This window comes from Corvus brachyrhynchos, unplaced genomic scaffold (assembly GCF_000691975.1).
Source record: "Corvus brachyrhynchos isolate BGI_N302 unplaced genomic scaffold, ASM69197v1 scaffold312, whole genome shotgun sequence".
NCBI lineage: Eukaryota > Metazoa > Chordata > Aves > Passeriformes > Corvidae > Corvus > Corvus brachyrhynchos.
This window is the reverse complement of record NW_008236640.1, coordinates 788,414-810,703: the sequence shown is the minus strand read 5'-3', so window position 1 is coordinate 810,703 and position 22,290 is coordinate 788,414. Positions and strand designations below refer to the sequence as shown.

Below are 22,290 nucleotides of genomic sequence, written 5' to 3'. Positions count from 1 at the left end.
TGCATCACCCCTCCCAATCAGTCAACACATCCCAAGCAGTTACATGGATGCTCCTCATTCAGTCCTGCCCTGCAGAGACCAAGGTGCAAGGTCTGCTCTGGGTAAACCCCTCCATGGAGCCTCTGGTGTTGAAGGTGGTGCTCAGAGAACAATGTCTTTCTAAGAAAGTCACCTCTTTCTGGAGTGAAAGCAAAGCTCCAAGGACAGAAACAAACCACTGACTTGCTCACTTCTCGTGTGACCCATCAGGGTTACGTTCTGCCTGTATTTGTTTCAAGAGGAACTGCAGGATGTCATCTGAGAGTCCAGGTGTCCTCGTTCTGGTTTCCAACAAGACTTCTCCTTCAGCTGGCTTTGAAAAGCAAGCAGAAGGGGGGTGGTTTGGAAAGATCTTACATCCATCTCTGTTCAAGACCAACTGCGCCATTTGCAGGCAACGTGACACGTATTTTGTTCCATCCTTTTGTTCCAGCTCTGAAATCTTCTGTGACAGACACCGTGAGGCAGCCTCGTAGGTTGGATCCTTTCTCTCTGGCTGCTTGCTACAGTACATGTTGTAGAAGCCATCCAGAGAGTCCCTGATGCTGGGACCTTCTGCACTGTCACGTTCATATGTCCATGAGAGCACAGCATCATTGGGTTCGGAGGGCTCACACAGCCCTGCTTTTGGGTAACATCTCACGTTTGCTTCCTCAGAGCCTTCAGCAGAACAGCTCACAGGCGCTGCAGATGATGGATTGCTCCCTCCTGCAAGCATAGGATCAATGAAACTCATTAGTCACCAGGTCATCCCTGTGGCAAAGACTTTTTCTGTCCCCCTCCCACTGCAAGTCTGGCAAACAGGCTCTTTGCAGGAGCAAACCAAGTGCTGCTCTGAACACAGCTGGGCTGCCACAGAGCATTCTTGCACAGATTGATGTAAGATGGGCTGACCTGGGGACCTCGCAGTAGTCCCAGCCTTGACACTGCAGTGACTGGACTTGGTGGTACAGACCTCCTGGCTCCTCTCAGTTACACTTCCAAAGAGGTGGAAACTGGGATCTGCTGCTCCTGGAGATGACAGCTGACCCACTGAGAAGCCTGGTTTGCAGCTGAGACAGTTCTGCATCTGTTTCAGTTTTTTCCCTTGTCCCTTGGTCTAATCCTTACCTTTCCATAGTTCTCAATTTTACTCCTACATAACTGCGTAACATGCAGTCCTGACCTCCAGCCTTCAGCCAGATTCACAGCCTCCAACACTGTTCTGGTGACTGCACAGCGTTTCAGAATGAGGACTGCAACAGGGGACTCTGTGCTTCCCCGTGAAATCCCACTTTTGCAGCCCCGCTGCACTAAACACTCTCCCCACATCCTGATGGAATTTCTACGGATAAAATTTATGTAAAGGCCAAGGACTCACTCTTGCCTAGCTCTTCTCCTCCTTCCCTGCTGACCCACACCTCTGAGTAACAGTCTGTGTTTTTCTCCTGCTTCAGAGCAATCAAGGGGGATGCTTTGCCCTAACACAGCACAACAGGGCCACTTGGCAATGACCAGACCAGGATGATCAGCAAGCTTCTAGGAGGAGGAAGTTCCATAAAGAGACCTTGAATTGGGCTCTAGTACCCAGGTAGTGCCTCTGACTGCAATCTCATCTCCAAGTCCACTGTGCCAGAGTGTTTGCCAAGCACCTGACTCACAGACAAGGAAGTTTTCCAGGGCTCAGCCAGAGGTTGCACAGCCGTCATCTGCAAGTTACATAAGCAGGATGCAGGCAGGCAGAAAATAGCTTGGTCTTTTCTAATTCTGTGAAATGTGAAGCAGAGTGCAGTCCTTCATTTTGGTAGGAGACCATGTTCAAAGGGAGTCTCAGTGTGGTGAAGGCTGTTTTTCCCTCCTGGTACACAAAGAGCCACCCTTCCCTTCCTAAGCAGAGATTCATTAAAATGAAATTAAGCTGCCTGTGCAGCCACACTGTACCTCGTCTCTTTCTTCCTGTCCCTACTTCCTATTTTTGATCTTTCTTTTCAATTTCACTTCATCTCTGATTATGCAATTTTAAATAGAACTTTCCCTCCCCTTGCAATGTGTCACTTCCAAAGCAGTACAAAGAAAAGCTTGGTGGCCTTCTTTGAACAGTGATCTATGACATCAGAATAGCAAATCAGGGAACAGGTCCATTTTTCCTCAGTAATCTCTCAGCCTGTGAAGTTAGAACTGAAGCCTCATGCATCTCTGATAATTCAATCAAGTGGCACTTGGACTCCTGTAGCAATTGCAGACCCCTGTGTCGTGCTGGCTTTTTGCTACCTCCTGCTCACAGCCACATTTTGTAAAAGAGCAGCAGCTGCCTCCAGCTACAGATATCAAGCTTGCATGACTCGGGAAGAGAAAAATTCTGCTGGTTTCATGTCATCAGGGGAGACTTTTGGAATGCTGCTTTGCCTTTCTCCTACCATCTTAGTTTGGATATTAGGAAAAATTTCTTCACAGGAAGGTTTGTCAAGCACTGGAACAGGCTGCCCAGGGAAGTGGTTGAGTCACCATCTCTGGAGGTGTTTAAACAACATGCAGATGCGGCACTTGGGACATGGTTCAGTGGTGGACTTGGCAATGTGATGTTTATGGTTGGACTTAATGATTTTAAAGGTTTTTTCCAACTTCAGTGATTCTGCTGCATTTTATTGCAAGGTCAGTATGGCCCATAAAGCTGACATCCTCTGCTGAAGCACAACCCACCAAAGAAGTGACCCGTAAGTGTCTCAGGGGAATACTCTGGGGTTTGATTAGCCAGAACATATTCCATTATTATTACTGGGAGAACAGTTTTCTTTCAGTTACGGGTTCAGATTTATGCATCTCTATTTCCCAACAGTAGGCCCTATCCTCTTAGTGGACTACTTTGCCAGCAAAGCCTTCTTAAGGCAAGATTTCCAACAGGTCTGGATGCACCAGCCCTGGGAGTGTTCAAAGCCAGGCTGGATAAGGCCTTGAGCAACCTGATCTAGGGGAAGGTGTCCCTGTCCATGGCAGGGGGGTTGGGACTACATGGTCTTTAAGGTCCACTCCAACCCCTTAGCACTCTATGATTCTATGACATGAAAAGCTGGATGCAAAATTCCCAGAACCAATCTATACCTCACAAAGTTGTGCCTTTCCTCAGCTTTCCTGACAATTTTCCAATACATTCTCCAACTGTGTGCCAAGACTGATGTTTGAAAATACATCCAGACCTTTTCCTGCCTAACAGTTATCAGCAAAAGTGTAGATCCTTCCTCGATACCCTCCAAAAAGCTGGTATTGCTGCTGAAAGGTGCAAATCTCCTGAATTATTTATAAACCACAGGGAACAAGCACAGTAGCTGGGTACCTGCAGGGTCCAGAAAGAGCTTCTCAGCTGGGGCACAAACAGAGCACACAAGCCCATGCTGTAGGCCAGCGAACATGCTGCTAAAGGCAAAGACAGCATTCAACTTATCAATCCCTTTGCCTCTCCATGCACCTGCACCCCACAGGAAAGCTGGGATTCTCTGATAACACACAGCAGTGTTGCTTCAAAGCACAGACCTCTCTGGCCACCTCTCAGCAGCAGGAAAAATGTAGTTTTATAAATTCCTTTGTAAAATCCTTCCATGGCAAACTTAACAACTCAGCTGTCACACACCCTTGTGTTGGCTTGGCCCAACACCTACAGGAGTCAATGCAAAGATGAGCAAGGCTGAAAACTCTCACTCTTTGCCTGCAACAGAATTTCATCACCAGAGAATCTGGCTCATTATTTTTAGCTATTTTCACTCATTTATACAACTGAGTATTAAAGGGAGGGGAAAAAAGCCAATAGAAAAGCCCCAAACAACTGAAACAGTCATTACTAGTGTCTCTTTCATTCTCACATGATGGATAACCATGAGTAAGAATGTATATTATTTCATCTGCTCCTCCACTCCATGCTAATTGAAGTTCAGCATTTGCAGCTAATTAGTAAAAGAGCTGGGGGCAGATAAAAGGATATTCTTGTGTTTATAAACCTGCTGATGAAAATTTAAAAGCTCCATCTGGTACAAGCACATAACCCTACTGCCTGAAGCACATAACCAAATCCTGCTTTGAACCTGGGCCACTTTCAGTGAGGCAACAATGCAGCGATATTATTATTTGCACTTACAGAAAATGTAGTTGTTTGAGTTTCCATATAACTGTGTTCACACAGTGAAGTTCTCACAGATTGAATTATTTCTCTTATCCCATCAGCATGTCAGGATCTACCTGGGGTCACTGCAATCATCCACAAGAAAGGGTCCCTAATTCTGTGGTTGCCATGAAGTGCTAAAACAAGTAAACACAGACGCCGTCCCTGAGAGCTGCTCCAGCCCTCACACTGCTCCTAGAAAATCCCTTCTTGCTTCTCCACCAGATGTGTCCATATGGCATGGGAAAGCTCAAGGAGAGGTGATACTACTTGGACTAGAGCAGAGCTCCCAACTGACACTGTATCTGTGCCAATTCACATGATTTCGGGGATGCATCCATCTGCACAGGAGGCAAGAACAGGTCCCATGTCACAGCTCAACTCCCTACATGTGTTGACCACTTGAGACAGCTGATGCACAGAAAAGCATTTTGTGGGGTTGTTTTCTTCCCACCTGGCTGATTTCCAGTGGGAGTGCACATATCATCATCATGGGAATGCAATTCCTCTCTGCTCAGAGAAGAGAGAAGAAAATTTGGGAGAATTTGGCAGGAGCTCTTTCTACCCCAATCTCACACAGCACTTTAGCCTGCCAGTAATCACACACCTGAATACTCAGAAATTGCAAATCTAGACATTTCAGGATCAAATTCTATTGCCCTTGCATGCATTAAGAACATTTCCTCTGATTACAACAGTTAAAAACCCATGTGTGAGCTGCTGATCACATTCCTTTTACATGAGTTGAAATACATTTGCATTGTAGGATTTTTATTACCAACATTTAAATTGGAATAGCACCAAAAAGACAAGTATCAAGACAACAAGTGTCAATCTGCTAAGTACTGCACAAACACCTATCACAGTGAGTAAATGACAGATCCTAAAGCCTTTGGTATATAGCATTGAAGAATTGTAGAGATTACAATTTCTCTGCCTTGCAGAAAACAGCTGCTGTCTTCTTGTGCAAAGGCAAAATGAAATTTCCAATGATATTATCATTCAAAAAGACTGTTATAAGCAGAGCAAATTTGTTCCTTGTGGGTATTTAAACCGTGAAATGAAAGTGAAAATAAGAACATAATAAGCCTTGCTACTTTGCTGTCTCCTTGATGCCACACAAACCAGCCTTCTCCTGTTGTCATCTGCAGTAGGCTGTAGCTCACAAGATGGGATCTGTGAGACTCTGCTTTACACATGACATAACCAGCTATATTCTTCATTCCCCAGCCCACAGGAGAGGCACATGTGGCTGTGTCTGACTGCTGAGTGCTAGCCAAGAGCTCTGCAAATGCTGGCTGCCCTATCAGGAGGCCTGGAGAAAGTGAGGGTGGGCATAAGGCAGCAAGAAGGGAGGTATTTGGGGATTGGAGTAGAAAAGGGAGACAGTGACAGAGGAATAGCACTGGGTATGGCCCAGTACTGAGTCAGGCTCTCTGCTTTTTTTCTTGTTTCTGCTGCACATTTGTGGTGTGAAAAGTTGGGGGGGGGGCTTTAATTTGCGTGGAGTGAGACATAAGCAGTTATTTTAGGGAAGCATAAAAACTCTTCCCTTTCAGTCTAACCTCCTTAGGAATCTGAAATTCAAGAAAAATAAAAAGTCTGGCAAATGGTGAAGTGCTCTTGAAATGCAATATGGAGGCACAGTGCATTCCCCTAGACACTCTTCCAAATGTCACAGTGGTATTAAACTCTGCCCTGCTCCGAGAGCTCACATTTGATGCCTGCTGCGCCGAGCTTTTAATACAGCTGGGAAACTCAGCTCAATGAAAGCTTTCAGAGAACACACTGGTTAAACACACTGGATTTAATAAACCACAGAGCAAGTCAGCTACAACATGAACTACAAATTAACACTCTTTATCTGCTGAAGGCCCAGAGATAAACGCCACTGCCATCTCACAGATCTGTTCCTAAGCAACCAGGCCCCACAGGCCAGGGCAATAGATATGGGCAGAAGCAGGAGCAGATCATGAACACCATCCCTTACAGCTGTGCCCCAAGAGCCTGATGATGGTGATACATCCTCAGCCAGGCCCCAGAGCAATGGGCTTTGCATGTAACCATCTGTGAACAGCTGCCGTAAGTGCAACAGCATACAGGGACTTCTGTCATGGCAAAGAGCACAGGTGTCTTTGAAGGGATGGGCAGCAACATAACACTGGGGTGCCTGAGATTTTATTTTCACAAGCTAACTCCTTCCCTTGGAGCTCATAATGATCCTAAAAATACAAACAGCAAATTTAAGAACTCTTCAAATAGGTACACCTCGAGTGGTTTAATTTACATGATCCTGGAGCCAGTAAAAACCCTAAAGCATCCTATTTTTTCTCAAATTGTGATTTCAAAAACATTGCTTAAGATCTAAGATAAGATTCTACTATTAAGGGTAAACTTTCTTTGAAACATAAACAATAATTTAAAAAAATTTACACAGCTGGAAACATCAACTGTCAATTGAAGTTATTATCCAGCAGATGAGGGCATCAAGGGGATTTATTAAACTGCATCTATCTGCTGCTTTCCTGTTATATACACAGCCTTGGGAACTCAGCCCAACTCACCGTGTCTGTGTAACACTAAAGGCACCAATTTCCCAGAGGAAACTCTGACAAGGCTTCTTGAGCTAATTGCTCAGCTTCTAATTAGGTGTTAGGAGAGCACAGGGAAGTGACTGTAAGAACAGCACCGTGCAAGCTCACATGCACAGACAATGCTGTGTCAGAGCACCCTTCTCCTTACCCACAGCCAAACATCTCCTTTGGCTTTCAAGTTCTGACAGAGAGGATCCAACACGAGCATCCCCAAGCCAAGCCTCTGCCTTCTCTGTTGGTGAAAATCAGAACAGTCCACCCATGTCAAGTCCCTTCCCACCATGACCACAGCACTGCTCTGCCCACAGGGAGGACTCACTAATTGAATCAGATTTGGCTTCTTCCTGTGAGCAGGAGGATTTTTTAGTAAAATGATGGATTTTTCCTTCTTTTAATCTGTGACTTGCAGTATTGGTTTTTTTATACATGGAAGGCTCTAATTAAAGCCTCAGATTGTCTTTAAGCTCATCCTGTTTCAGAATAAAAGCAAAATTTGGTGCTTGAAACAGATGAGAAACAATCCTGCCTACCTGATTTTCACCATTTAAGATTTGTAAAAATTTTATGGAGGAAATCTGTATTCTATGGTACCTGAAGGGGCTTTCTCACTTTAGTTACATTGCACAGCTGAAGCAAATGGTAGTTGTTTCTGTTTATATTTTTTTCCTGCCTAGAAATTGTAAATTCCAGTCTTGTCCATTCTCTTTTTTCCCAGCTCATTCTGTAGAGTTAGCTCTTCATGAACTGTTAGCTTTCTGACCCAAGGAGCATTTCCTAAGGAACCCAATCTTACTAAGAGGGATGAAACTCCAGAATTCAGAAAAGGATTTTATGCCCACTTCTTCAGCTAAGAACTGAGAAAGACCATTGGGAACCTCCATCATCCAAGAAGACCTCTCCTAGAGAGGAGGAGGGACTGAAGACAACGTTCTTCGTGGTTCTAAGGTAAAAGACAAGCAGGAAGAAGTCTTTCCTGCTTCTGGCAAGGCTCCCAAAGGAAAGATACTGAACTTTTAGACATTTTGCTGATATGGTCATTCAGAACTGATGAAGTTGTGAATTGAAATTAAAAGTGGACTTGAAAATCTATCTGGATGAGAATTAGTGAGCATAGGTAAGTCTAGCAAAAAAAAAAATCTGGAAGAGTTATTAAATCCCATTCTTCAGGGCTTTAACAAACCCTTCCAGAGAGGCATGAATGGGGCCCAACAGGCAGAACATTGAATGCTGTAAACACCATTTTGAGGATGGGGCTGACATAAAGAAAGGAAAACTGCCACTTATTCTGAAATATTCAGTAATGGCCTGTTCCTGGCAATGACAGGAAACAGCCCTAGATTACAAGTATTATTGAGGAAGACAGTATCACTCTATTTGCAATTATTGAAAAGAAAACCCAAAGCAATATCCTTTCTTTATATATGAAATACTTTGTCTCTCATTCAGTTACACATTTTCAGCAATCAAGAGGACCAATAATCTTCAGCTAATGCCTTTGGCAAGAATAAGCAGACAGCTCTCACCGGAGATCAATTGCTCAAGTCCCAACAACAGTTTACAAAAATTCTACCTTCTGCGTCTCCTTGGGGAGTGATGTTTATGACAGTTTGCCTGGAAAAACAGGATATGATGCTATTCATACAGCTAAAATAGAAGAGGAAGAGCCTGCCATGACAGTGTTTCTTTAATGATAAGAACAGACTAGAAGACTGACATATTATATAAAATTTAGCAAAATATTTGCTTTATTTACAGATTGTGTGAACTTGGAAAGGGAGATGGGGTGAAGGGTTGTTCAGTGTACTTTGCCTTCCCTTGCCATTATAGCACTTGAAAGTCCAAGTCATTCCCATGTTAACCCCCACAAAAGACACACACAGAGGTTACACTGAAGACATTCATAGGCATTTCAGCCCTGCTTCCAACCAGCTCTGCACACCTGTGGACACCAGTGACTTGAGGATCACAGGTAGAAATGCAGTTTCTTGACCAAGAAAATACTGCAAAGCAAGGTATTTTTGAAGCATCCCTCTTGACTTGTAGGCGAAATTATACTACTTGTAAATACTTTGGAGAACAAAAGAGTTATAACCTATAATACTGTCATTACTCATCTTCAGGGGAGGTCCTGCACCTGCAGACCTGAATCCTGATGTGGAGTTGATGCCTGGGCACCACAGATCATCAATTGTAAAACAGCTGCTGCAGGGAAGGGAAAATACTCTAAAATCTGCAGAGGTAGAAAACTGAGTCAAATAAGGCAGAGGAAGGTGAAAGCTCAGTTAAACACAACTTCCTCCCAATTCTTTACCTCTCCTGCACACTTACATGTCTCTTAGTCAGGTGTATCTGTGTGAATTTGTTCAACTTTGTACCAACTTACAATTGGGTTCAGATCCCAAACTGGTGCGTTGAGTTTTAGGAGTGCTGAATACACAGATGCTCTTACCAAATTTTTAAAAAGCCATAGAGATTTTAGCTCTTTGGAAAACAATGCCATCTAAGCTTTAACTTTACTAATTTTTCAGGAGCAGATCACTGCAAGTTGTACAGCAGAAGAATAAGAGAGGTACCTTGTGGTTATCAGATTTTAAGATCCTGATCTTTCATTTTTGTCTAAGGCCAGAAGCACAAGTGTGGGAATACTGCAACAAATGCTTACAGATGGACTGACTCCCTCTAGATGGGAGCAAAACAGCTGAATGTGTGCAGTCTGTACCTCTTCAGATCAAAGGTCTTTACCTCCAGTCAGGATTGATCTTTCACAAAGAACAACAGGGGAACATTTGCAGAGATGGTTTCCCGAATTTATTTGCAGTAAGACAGTTTTGAAACCACGCTTCTTGTCTGTGTCATGCTCCTGGAAATATGCTGCACATCAGACAAACACAGAAAGGCTTGCTCTTCTTTTAGAAGCAGGAATAGAAAAATTAAAACAACAAAGAAATAATCTGAAAAAGCACAGAAAAATAGCAGGTACAAAGGCAAAGAAAACTACTGATATTCTGGTGAAAATCTGAAGGCAGAGTGAGCCATTTGCCCTGTCTCCCTGCAGGCCTGATGTGGCTGCAAGCACTGAACAAGCTGTGCAGAGATGTGCCAGCCTCCAGTGCCTTGGCACAGAAAAGAGCAGACCTACATCCTCTCCAGCCATGGGGGCTGTGAGATCACACAGCCTGGGGCTTTCTTCTGTGTTGCCAATGGGAGTTCGTGCACCACACATTGATTAAAAAATGAAAAAACAGACTCAAAAATAAGAATGGAAGCAAGATACTAATCTCCACCTATCAGCTTTCCACAGACTGATAAATGAAATAGCCTGACACTGAACAAATCAGTGTCAGATACATCAAACAGTCATCAAGGAAATTTTCAAGAGACAGAAAACACAAACTGAGCAGACTACAATGAAAAGCAAACAAGATATACAAGTTTAATAACTTGGGATAGATTTTCTCACCACTAATCTGTGACATTTTGGCTTGCTACTTTAAAGATACACTGAATAAACATTTGAGCCATCTAGTTTTGCTGCGGTATTACTGAAAATCAAGTAGTGAACAGAAACTGGACTCGAGCAATAGGGACATTTATAGACCATTCATAAATGCTGGAGGCTTGAGAACCACAAGGGCTTTTTCTTAATTATCTACATGCTGTTTTGGGAATCACAGAAAATCTCTTCCATCAGAACTAGCTTGAGAGCAAATTGGGCTTTGAACAGAATTGTTTTGCCATTTAATCAACCAGCTTTCTGCAGGAATTGCTCTGTGGCTAATACACAAGCACCTGAAAACTGAAATTGGAAATGGTTATAATGTAAGAAGGATACTGGGAGTGAACCCTCAGGCCCCAGGGGCTGCACTCGCCTACCCAACTTTTCTTAGGTGGTGCCATGGCTGTGATATTCTCTGTGCTTCTGAAAGGACTGAGAAAACCTGAAGTAGAAAGCAGAAGGGAGAAGGTCCTTGACAAGGAGGATGACGTTAAAAGCTGTAAAGAAGAAAAAACACTGAGCAAGCAAGTCTCCATCCCCATCTCCTCACTTTGTCCTCTCAGCCAGTCACGAGAAAGGCTTGTTAATGCAGGCACTTCCCAGCTCGGCCCTCTAAGGGCAAACAGCAAAAGGTTTCAGTCACTCCAGACTTGTTCCCATCCTTTTACCTGGCTCTATAGCCTGTTAGTCCTACTTTTTATGAACACTTCTTGGCCATGAGCAGATCTGGGTGCACCCAAACCTCTCAGTTCTGCCACAAATCAAACATTTCACCAGAATTAATTGCAGACACAACTTTGGGTAAACTATGAAGGCAACCGAGAGCCCAAATCCTGTTTACAAAGCAAACAAAATAAACCCAAATTTATGTTGTCCATCCCGTATTATTATCACACAGCAATTCTGCACCAGGATGGCCCTCCTAGGAGACTGCACACACTTCATCAGGAAAGAGCCTGGTGCTGTGTGTGAAGCACTTGCTTAGAGCTTTTTAGTAACTCCTTCAACTACTGACGAACTGTGGTTAGTTATAGTTACTGCAACCAAATACTTGTGAACAGAAAAATTAATTAATTCCTGCAAAATAAACTGAATAAGAGGATAGATAAGCCAGAGCAAGTTAGGGCAACTGCAATGCTCAATTATTAAACGAAACATTTTTCACCCACCTCAGGCCCTAAGATTGAAAAGACTGAATATATATAACTGAAAATACCTACTTCATTCAAAAATAATCACACAAGTAGCAAGGGAGGGAAAGAGAGACAATTTTAAAAAACTTAATCCATCTGATATTTGCAGGTATAAATATTTTTGACATTTACCAATAGTAAAGAACCACTCCCCAACCATTTTTCAAGGTGATGTGAGAGTGTTTGCATGACTTTTAACAGAGCAGGGAGATGAATAACGCTCGTGTTTGTTTAGCATTTGTTCTCTGAGTAGGGGCTAGAGAGACTAAAGAAGCAGATATGGGGAAACACCAGCAAGTTCAGAATTTGCAGTTTATTGACCAGACTCCCAAAATTGCACAGCTCTTTTTTTTTAAAGGTGAAGCAACAAATGTAACTGGGGCATTTAGCAATTCCCATTGCTCTTTTGTCATCTGGATGAGAACACAGGTGTAACCACATTTTAAAATGTCAATGAATTAATGATACTGATTAGCACTCCTAGTAAACATGAATACAAACATAATTAATAGTATTAATCATACTAATATGGCCATTCACCTATTCAAAGGAAAAAGCAAATATTTAACATAATAAATGCCTGAAAATTTACATTTTTATTCAATGATAAAATTGGGTAAGTAGGATATGTGTATGATATAAAACAGATCCTTAAGAGTGAAGGTAGATTTCATTTTTCAAATAAAAAGGGAAGTTTACCACTGGGCAGTTCCTATATCTAAACTGGAGATACTCCTGACAGCTCTGTTCCAGTACAAGCTAAAGTCTCCTGGTTCTTACTTGACCTTGGTTGGTGGGTGGGATTTGACAGCCCACATAATTTAGCAGATCCCACCTTGGGGTAATTTTCTTTTAACTTTTTTTAAATCCCAAAAAGTTCACAATCAGCATAAGAATTTTGTTTCAAAAGGCCTAAAAAGTACACAATTCAAACAGATTGGATTCTGTGATTGTAGCAAATACATCTGTTTTATTTCTAAATAAAACAGGGAATTCTGAACCAAAGGCTTCAGTGAACCTTTTCAGCTCAAGTTTTGGGATGTGTCTTCAAAGGCTACTTAATAGGGCTTTTTTAGATCACATGTGGACAATGTGAGGACATACGTAGTTAATTTGTGTTCCACTACCTTGACAACCTGCTACCTTAATCTCTTTCATTTCCCTGTAGCCATCTGAAAGCCTCAGCACCTTTGCAAGAGGACACTTCTGCACAGAATTTAGACATCTCAGCCTCTTAAAGAAGGTGTAGCTGCACATACAAGAGCGTACCAGAAGATGCTCATATTCAAGTGTGATTTGGACTTGAACATTATTAACTTACAAAAAAGGTGGCTGTTTGCATTTTCCATTAATTAAATTAAGTCAGGAACAGCAGTCAGAAAATAAAATTGACATGCAGGAGATCCCTCAGCTTTGAGGTTTTAAAACTTCTATGTTCATAGCACAGTTTTTTATTCCCTTCACTCTCTCAACAAACCCACTCCCCACTTTCACATTCTTCCACTTCCCCTTGGCCACATTCACTGCTGAAGTTTAGTCGTGACTCTTAAGACAATGGAAAATATATCTGATGCTGCCTTGAGCTGGAAAAATGTTTAATGCATTAAGGGCACAAGAAAAAAAATTGGTGCCCTTGAGTAAGTGACTGAATCAGGATAAAATAAAGGTCACTGAGAATTAAAATGAAACAAATATCTGCCTGCCTGCCTGCACAAAGGCTTAGTGCCCTCTCTGCAGCTACTGTCACTCATTCTTTATAACAAAAAAATTAGAGGCCAGTCTGCTGCAGCACAGCCTTGAAACAGTTCAGAGATTAAGGTATTCACACAGAGGTGGAGACAAAAGGTGTATTTTAGTGACATAGCACTTGTGATCTAAAGCCAAAATCTAAGCCACAAGCAGAGCACCAAGAGCAAAGTGAAGCCATCCTAAAGAAGGCATGCAAGGTTAATCGTGGGGTGCGGTCTTGTGACTTCTTTTTTTAAGAGCCTATCATCACTACCTCGTACTACAGAGTTTAAAAGACATTGGGGTTTTTTGGGGGTTGGGTTGGTTTTTTTTCAACCTTTGGCTCAAAATTCACACTCCTGCCAAGCCACGAGGAAAAGAAGGCACGGGAAAAGTTGTTTAAACCTGCTCATCATCAACAAAACAGAGATTACAGGCAGCAGAGTCAATCTGAAGACAGCAAAGGAGTGGTCTGTCCTGGCGGAGCAGGGACTGCGCAAAGCAGGGAGAAAGGCATTATTTGCTACCTTGCAGAAAGGAATTAGGTGCCAGTGTCTGCTTTCTAACATCCACTGCCCACCTCAGTGGGGTCCCTCTCTACCTACATGCACTTAGTGCACACACCTCACTGCCTTTGAGCGACCACTGTTTATTTTCTCAACTACATTAGAGAATTTTTCCTCATGTTGCAAAAAATTAATTTAAAGGAAACTCGAAATAAATACAAATAATGGTGTTTCTTATGATTGTACAAAGAGCCCTAAGCTTTTAAAATGCAATTTACATGAGAGAAGACAAAAGGATTTTGAACTCTTTAGCAAAAACTATTCCAAGGAAAAAAAGTGATTGAAAAGAAATTACATCCTGGCTACAAGTAAATTATATTACAGACAGCTAGTTGTCCAACAGGAACACTTTGGACTGTGATACACATCAAAATAAATCTAATTACCCTTAAAAATCAGAGAATCTGTAGGTTTACCTAAAAAACAGGATATGAGCTTTTAATTGTTTTCACTGCAGACACAAACAAAAGACACTGATTAACTTACTGGGCTCAAGAGAGGTAATTATTTTGCAGCAGATGCATCTGTAAGAGCAATTCTGTGACAGCTCCAGATTTAATCTGTCTTTGTTTTATGAAGACCATCTGCACAAATTACTCTTCCCTCAGATTTTAGGTTTTGAGGTGAACTCTGCACAGACAGAATGCAAAACTCAATTATAGCCCAGTATCAGGCTGATATTGATGCTAGAGACACATGCTACAGACTAAGTCTAATGAAAAGCCCCTAGCTGAAAACAGAATTTAATTTCCTTTAAAAAAACCCCATACACTCCCCAGTTTTGTAAAAATATTAAAAATATTATGAAAAAAGATGAACAGATTACTGAGAACATATGAAAGGAAGAATATTTGAGAAGTTTCTTGACAGGAAACAAGCGAAGAAGTATTTTAATAAAATACTCTCTTACAGCCAATGTGCTGTTTCATTCTGCAATATTACTCCAAGAGCAGAACATCTAGGTAACAATATTCTGAAGTACTCTAAATCCACAGACTTGAGAAAGTGTTTAGCAAGAGATGCCAACCTCTCCATACTAACTTCCCCAATGCTGTTTCCCAGATCACTGCTGAGTAGAGTAAGGCTTCAACTCCTTTCCAAGCATCCATCCCCACACCCCTCCACCCGCCCTCATCTGCAGTGCATTTAGCATCTGGAGCTCTGCAGAGACAGAAAAAGTGCCTTAGGTTTTATTTATTCCAATTAATCCACTGAAGGAACAATACCCTCCACATCAAGTGGATGGGCCCTGAGCAGTAGGATTTCAGGAGGCATCCAGAGAGTAAGAAGCCATACAGATTGCAGCTATCAGGACTCCCTTCCATGCTCTCCCTTGGATGAACATGCTCTCCCCAAGAGAGCTCCATGTATCAAGGTATAGCTAAGATAACAGGTGGTTTATTGCATTGCCTTTGTCTTAGTTTTTTGCCTTTAAGCAGGACTTAACATGCACCAAAGCATATTTTGGACAGGGACGTGTTTTAAAGACTGCACTGAGCTTTAGGGAAAATTCACATGAATGTTAATGAGACCAGAGATGTTCCCACAAACACTCACAGAGGAAGAACAAGGATGGTTTTGGGCAAAGTGTTATAGAAAAAGACAAACCAAGAGTTAAATCAGCACAGTCACTTCTGTCGCTTCATTAGTCACTACAGCAAGAGCAAGCAGGGATACCATGGTGTCCTGAAGAAAAAGAAAATCCACAGGAACACACTGGTCCCTCAGAAAGAAGCAGAAACAACTGTTTTCAAATTGGCAGTCAACAGTGTTTTGCAAAAGGAAAACCCCAGACCAGATGTAACAGCTTCCAAAACAGCAGCAAAGCCTGATTATTTTCTCATGCAATAATCAAGTGTGGGAACCAGACTGCTGCAGCAAGCTAATAACTTCATGGCTGAGAAAAGCTACAGAGGTCTGTTTGAGAGGTGAGGAGAAAGGGAGGGCTCAGCTATTGCCTGGCAGGGCTTCAAAAAGCTTGGAAGGTTCAAGTAAATGTCTCCACTGAAGCTGCTAAACCAAAGAAAGCCTCTGGTCTCCTCTCAGATTTGACCACCCCACCATTTTGGGATCACTCTTGCCTCAATACCTGCTCCAAGAACCCACAGGAACTGAGATGAGCAGGATCTTGTGGCACATAGAATTGTAGTATTCCTAAGGAGGCCAAATTTGGCTCCAGCTCCAATAGTCCAGCCATGAAATAATGCATTTCTTTCCATGGCTTTGCTGCAAAAGCACTTGTTAAAGTTTTACCCTACACATTCATTTAGTACCAGTTTGGAAAGGCAAATTCTGGTTGTAGTCAATAGCTGAGAGACTCCTGCCAGATCCTCTGAAAGATTTTCTTCTGAAATCACATTAAGAAGTGGTTAAACTGGTACTAAATGAATGTTTACTTGACAGGAGGATCAAGAGAGGGGAAACCATCAGTATAATCCCAGGAAGCACAGGCTTCCACACTTCAACACACAGCTGGGCACTGGCATCTGGAAATAGCACAGTGGCTTTGTTCTGTGATAGGGAGAGAAAAATTTTGGCAAATTAAGGATGTAGCAAAGCAGGTTATTAGACTGAAGTATTAAAACCAGCCACATGCACTTTTTAGAGATGGATTACTGCCTGAAAGATACCATTAGGTTTTACATGCCCTCATTCTATAGCCAACTCTTCAGCAGCCATAGAGATAGCAGTCAATTAATCCATAATCAAAGGCTCATCTACTAATATTTCATTGCCAGGTATTGTTAACAAAAGAGAAGTCATGAAGAATTTAAGTGATTGACTATTTTGTGGACATGTGTGGGAATAGCAGAGGCAAACCCAGCATTTTGTTTTCTGCATGAAGAATCTCGTTTGACAACACATGATCACCCTCTTCCATCACACAGTCTCACTTACCCTGGTGTGCCTGCAGCTCACAGGTGCTAATTACGGAGCGTGATGCTTTCATTCTGAATATCACATCCAACTATCAACCTCACTTTTGCTTTTATCTTCTGCTAAATCAGAAAGAAATCTCAAAGAATGATTCCTCAAAATCAAAAAAAATCCCATCTAGAGTTACATCAGAAATAAATATATCACTGTCTCCATTAACTATCAGCAGATTGTTGAAAGCTAATAGCAATAGGTGATTTCTTAACAATGCAAACTTATTTCCCTTTATATTCCAGGATTGCTGGGCTTAACAATACTAGCATTTCCTTCCATTCAGTCCAACCCAGGTGTGAAACCCACTGGCACAAACTCAGTGTCACAGCCACTGGAGCTAACTTCACTTCTGGAATGCTGTCACAGGCTCTGAAGGTGATTCACACACACACAAATGCAACTGGACAAGTGCCTCATACAAAATAACAATTAGCAGCTATAACAAACATCCTACCACAAAGCACTGGTGCAGCACAAAATGGATCTTCTCAAGTTGTTTTATTTTGCAACTTCTCCTGCCTTCATCATATTTTAATTAAGACTGCATCAGAGAAACGTTAACCTAGAAATAACCTCATTAGACATCCAGAGAAGCAGCAATGTAGAGCAGTGTTAAATTCAGCTGGGATTGCAGATGGTAGCTCTGTAAATCAGGTTCTGCTTCAATTCAGCACTTCAGCAGAATGTTCATCCTTTCAAGAAATTGCTGCTGAATTGTAAAGTATCATGAAACAGATCCCACTTGTGCTGCACCATGACCAGGAGTACAAATGATACATTTCTTTGCAATCTTAATAGTCAATAACTGCTTAAATCATTGAATTCAAAATAAGTTTGTATTATGAATAGCACAGAAGGACTTGGGCTAGGCACTGGGTCAGCATATTAGGGATGAGTATTCCTTAGGTCGGTACAAGTTACTGTATTTTTGGTTTATCTGCCTGTGGGTTATTCATTAATAACATCAAATACCGCTGTAAAATTTACTCATACACAAATACAACCTAAGCTGTGAACCCCAAAAAAGTTGGCCCCCTCCTTCAACTCTGCCTTGCCTGCTTCTCTATTCCAACAATCCCCTCCTGCTTCTGCTTTTGGGCACTTTATCCGAGGATTTATTTTCAAGTAACAGTGCTTAAGAGGTACGGTCTAGAAGGCAAGAATTGTACCTATGACAGCATTGGTATCAGCTCTGCCACCTGCAGAACAGGAATACTCTTTTCTAAAGGGAAAAGGAAGGGGGTGCCAGGCAGAATCAGATCAGTTTCTAGTCCCATATGTTCCCTCCACTTGTGGTCTGTTTTAGGTGGCAATGTCGTGGTGGGGATATGTGGGTGTGACCCGACACTTGAAATTAGACAGTGATTAGTAAAAGCCTTGAAACACCATCAGATGTATTCAGTATCTCGGCAACATTTGTATCAGCAAGAACTATTGACTGAGCTTGCTCTTATTACCCAAATCAGTGCACAGTCCCCTTTCTTTCACTGCTAAGCTCTCTGCCTCAATGACTTCCTGTTGCACTGAGTTTTATAATCTAATTACCTGCTGTGTAAAAAGTGACTGATTTTGATTCTACTGCCTTTCCTTTTCGTCCAACAGACACAGAACCAACATTCATATTCTTCCTGAGATCATTACTGGTTTAAATTTAATTTTAGAAATAGGAAAAAGAAAAGGTTTGCATCATTCTTTGAGATAGAAATACACATGTGAAACAAACCACTATGAAAGTACCAAAGCCTCCATTCATCTAGAAGACATTATAGCATACTTGTCTGTTTTCCCACGCTTAGTCTTTCTAATTTTTTTTGTATCCTATTTTCAGATTAAAAACCAAAAAACCACAACAAACTAACAATCAGAAAAAAAAAAACCAAAATAAACCCCCCCACACAAAACCCCAAAACCTTTCCTGTCAGGCACTGCAGCCTGTACAAAGCTGGGACCTCCTTTAGTACTAACATGCATCATGTTATTACTTAGAGCTGTATAAAACAGTCTGTAGGCACTTATGGGAGGTAGCAATGCAGAGGGTTTACCTTCTTCACAAACCCAAGTAACTTCTGGAATAAGACAACCTCTCTAACATAGGCAGTGCTGTGTTTATAAAATACAGCGAACTTGCAGAACTCAAGCCCCCCCTTGCTTTCACCTCTACCCAGAGTGAACACAAACAGGGCATAGCCAGATTCCCTCAGCAGGCTGAAAAGAACAGCAAGCAGCACATAGTACAAAACATTGTCATCTGCTTGCCAGTGCTTATTGCAGCAATAAATAACCAGCTGCCCGCCACCCTTCACAGAGAAACCCTCAGCATGGAGGCTTGCTGGAAAGGCAGCAGCACTGCTCATCCTGACAGCATTCCATCTGTCTGGGAGGAGATTTCATAGGCATAGAGATGTGCATGCACAAGCCAGCCAAGAGGCTCAGCTACTATGGAATCTACAGCACACAACACAAAGAAGGGAGGGCAGTGGGGTGAGGGGTTGTTAAACTCATGAAATGAAGGAAGAAATCAGAAGCAGGAGGGTCCAGGACAAACCTTCATGTACTACAACCCACACTGATGCTGAATCACTGGCCTGTGTTGTTTTGTTTCAAAAAATATTGTGGATGATGATGTGAGCTGTATTTATACTCGCAGCCTGCTACTAAGGGGCTATGACTCACTATTTTTTATGCTGCAGCCTCATCAGCTGCACACCAGTGAACTCAGTGAAGTAAACCAGAGAAAGAGAGAAGAAAAATGAGGCCTGAATTAAGACAGAGATCTAATTTAAATTCAGTGCCAGATGCCCCACAGGTAAGTCGTGATAGCAGTCTGAGGTGTGAGGCTTTAGGAATACCTCAGCTGGACTCAATCCATGTGGTGGGGTACAAGTCAGATGTTATAGAGGGGAAGCCAGGAGACGTTGAGAGCAGCACTGAAGTGTAAAGGCAGGGACTAAATAACTGTACACAGATCCGGAGAAAACTCCACAATGATCCCCACAATCCTGGCATTAATCCAAGCCACGTCACTGCAGAGGAAGGACCTGCAGTCAGAAGGTAATGGCAGGCAGCACCGCTAAGTCCTACATCCTCCACACAGCTATGGAGCATCCCCTGCAGCACTCCAGGCACTGCCTCCACCCTGAGCTCTACTCAGGCACATGGAACAAAGGCATCCTGCCCACAGCCTCCTGCTCAGCTTACCCCAAATCTGCCATGGCAAAATTGGGTAGGAACAATCTGCATTCTTTCACAGCAGCAAGTCTGGCCTATACACTAAGCAGCATCCTGGGAGCACAGCTTCTCATTTAAACAGCACCAGTAAAACTTTTTTGTCCTCCTCCCTGCCACTAGGCACAGAGGATTCCCTGAAATGTGTTTTCCTGCTGCCAGTTCACAGCAGCTCCTAAAGAAGCTTCAAATTCAGGGAACAAATTCAGAGGCAATAAGAGGCCACGGCAATCAGGGCAGATGTATCTTATTTTCTGCTGCTGCATTTCAACAACTGCCAGTGCAGAGCCTTTTGGGTCCAATAAACTCCAGATGATTTTTCTACCACACAGTCACAGGTTATATCTGAAAAAACATTTGAATGACTGAGAGCTAAATGTAAGGAAAGCTTCCCAGTGAAAATAAAAAATTCAGGCTGTGCATATATGATCACTGGTGCCCAAAATTTGGGTCCTCGGTGTTTTGTGTATCAGGACAGGTCAATCTGATAAATGACAAGACAAAACCCCTATATTTAGAATGAGACCAGGAAAAAAAAAAAGTTAAAATCTTACTAATAGAGGAATGAAAAGAAGAGGTTTTAAAGAGACTTGAGGAGTGCCATGTCTTATTTATGTGCTGTGTATAAGCAGAGCATCAAATCGCCCTCAAACCACAAACACCACTCACAACTGGACTGGAAGTGGGATGTTCCGGAGCATCTGAACAAACGTGTAAAGCTCAGAGTTTACTGCAAGCTCTGTACCATCATTTACCAGGGCTCTCTGCCTCCAGTACAGCTGCATTTCAGGCCAGTGCAACTGTACTTCTTCCCCAAGTGCTGATGCTAATGTGGGTGACTCCACAGCACCATGTACCAAAGAAATATCCCGGTGGGCTGGCACAGGTTGGCCTCAACATGGCATTCCAAGCCAATTTGCCCATTTTTTCTGCCCTAGCCTGATATCCCTCATTATTAGATTGGCATTTTTAAGGCACTTTCACAGATCTTTACCATCCACACCTAAGTGATAGAGCTGAGACACCAAGGCAGGCTGTTCAGACAGCAGGGAAAGGTAACACTGGTTTTACATAACGATGTTGTCACAGGCATTCCATGTTTTGTCACTTGCTGGCTGATCAACACAGACACCCAATGATCTTGGGTTGTTCTTGAATCATCTGCACTACAACAAAACCATAATACCAAGCTGCAAAGAGCAACTATATTATACAAGAAAGGAGGCACCATCTTTGGAGTCCCACACAAAATCTAACATTGATGGAAAGATGCCATGAACACGTGTCCAGGCAACAGGAACAGCCACAGCCCTTTGCAGCTTTCCACAGTTATTTCAATTACTAAGGATTCACAGCATGTACTTCCCTTTCTCCTTTTTACTCCCCAAGAAAAAATAAAGCATTTTGTGGAGGTGTTTCAGCTGTACAGCAGTTCTTGCCCTCCAAAGTAAACAGAACGATTCATGCACACATGAGGATGGTTCCCAACTGCTATTACTGCATTATTGGAGTACTTTGTTAGAAAAATTACTACCATGTCTTACAAGACTCAGCACTGCTTTGTAGCTTCTCTTCTCCAGCTGTTAAGGAAAATTGGGAGTTTCACTGAAATTGTTTCCTACAAAAGATGCTTCTCTTTTTAAAAGCAGAAAGAAAAATGTGACAAGTCTAACCTGGACACTCTACAGGAGCATCTGCAGGAGCTGTAGTCCAACTCCTTTGTGTTCCCATTCTCCTCTGTGGTCTTTGTCCCTTGTGTAACTCTCATGTCTGTGAATCTTTTAATGCAAACCTCTTGCATAGTTTTAAAGCTAAAAGCACATCCTAAAGGTTTCTGTGGGCTGTTTATTTTTGAAGGAAACCAAACCTCTAAGTGAACTTCTTTTTTTGCCTAGCACTGACTGTTCACACATACATTGAAATCTGGTTCATATTATCCTTGTCTAGACACAAGTGCACACAAATTCACCAGTACAGCAGGAAAGCAGGGGACATTCTCCCAGAACTCTGCACACTGCTTGGCGAAATACTTTATGGACACCTGGACCCAACACAACACAAGTAACACTTATCAATAGCCACTTCTCAATGGTAAGAAGCATCTGTGGAAGGTTATCTTGGAATTCAGCACATAAAAACATCACTTGCCTGGGAAAGAGGAAATGTATTGAAGCTAACATGGTAACCCCAGGTGATGGGTAAAGAGCTCACACACACATGCAGAATATTCTCTGCATCAATGGAGATGCCACTGCTATTCATCTTCCCATACCCGTCCAGCCCTACAGTTATGTCAGGGATTGTTCCCAGAGCTCCTGAGCTCCAAAATAATGACAGAGTTAATCAAACTTAGTGATTAAACAACAAAACCCCTTTTGCACAGGATTTC

At 42.3% G+C, this 22,290-nt stretch overlaps 1 protein-coding gene across 1 annotated transcript in view; it reads right to left on the bottom strand.

Moving 5' to 3' along the window:
* Positions 1–28: 28 nt before the first annotated feature.
* CUNH20orf196 (chromosome unknown C20orf196 homolog) overlaps positions 29–22,290 on the bottom strand; it is a 33,303-nt gene continuing 11,041 nt past the window's right edge. The window contains exon 4 of the mRNA XM_008644377.2: positions 29–747. Coding sequence (XP_008642599.1) covers positions 227–747 — 521 coding nt within the window. The 3' untranslated portion in view covers positions 29–226. The remainder of the gene's footprint in view (positions 748–22,290) is intronic.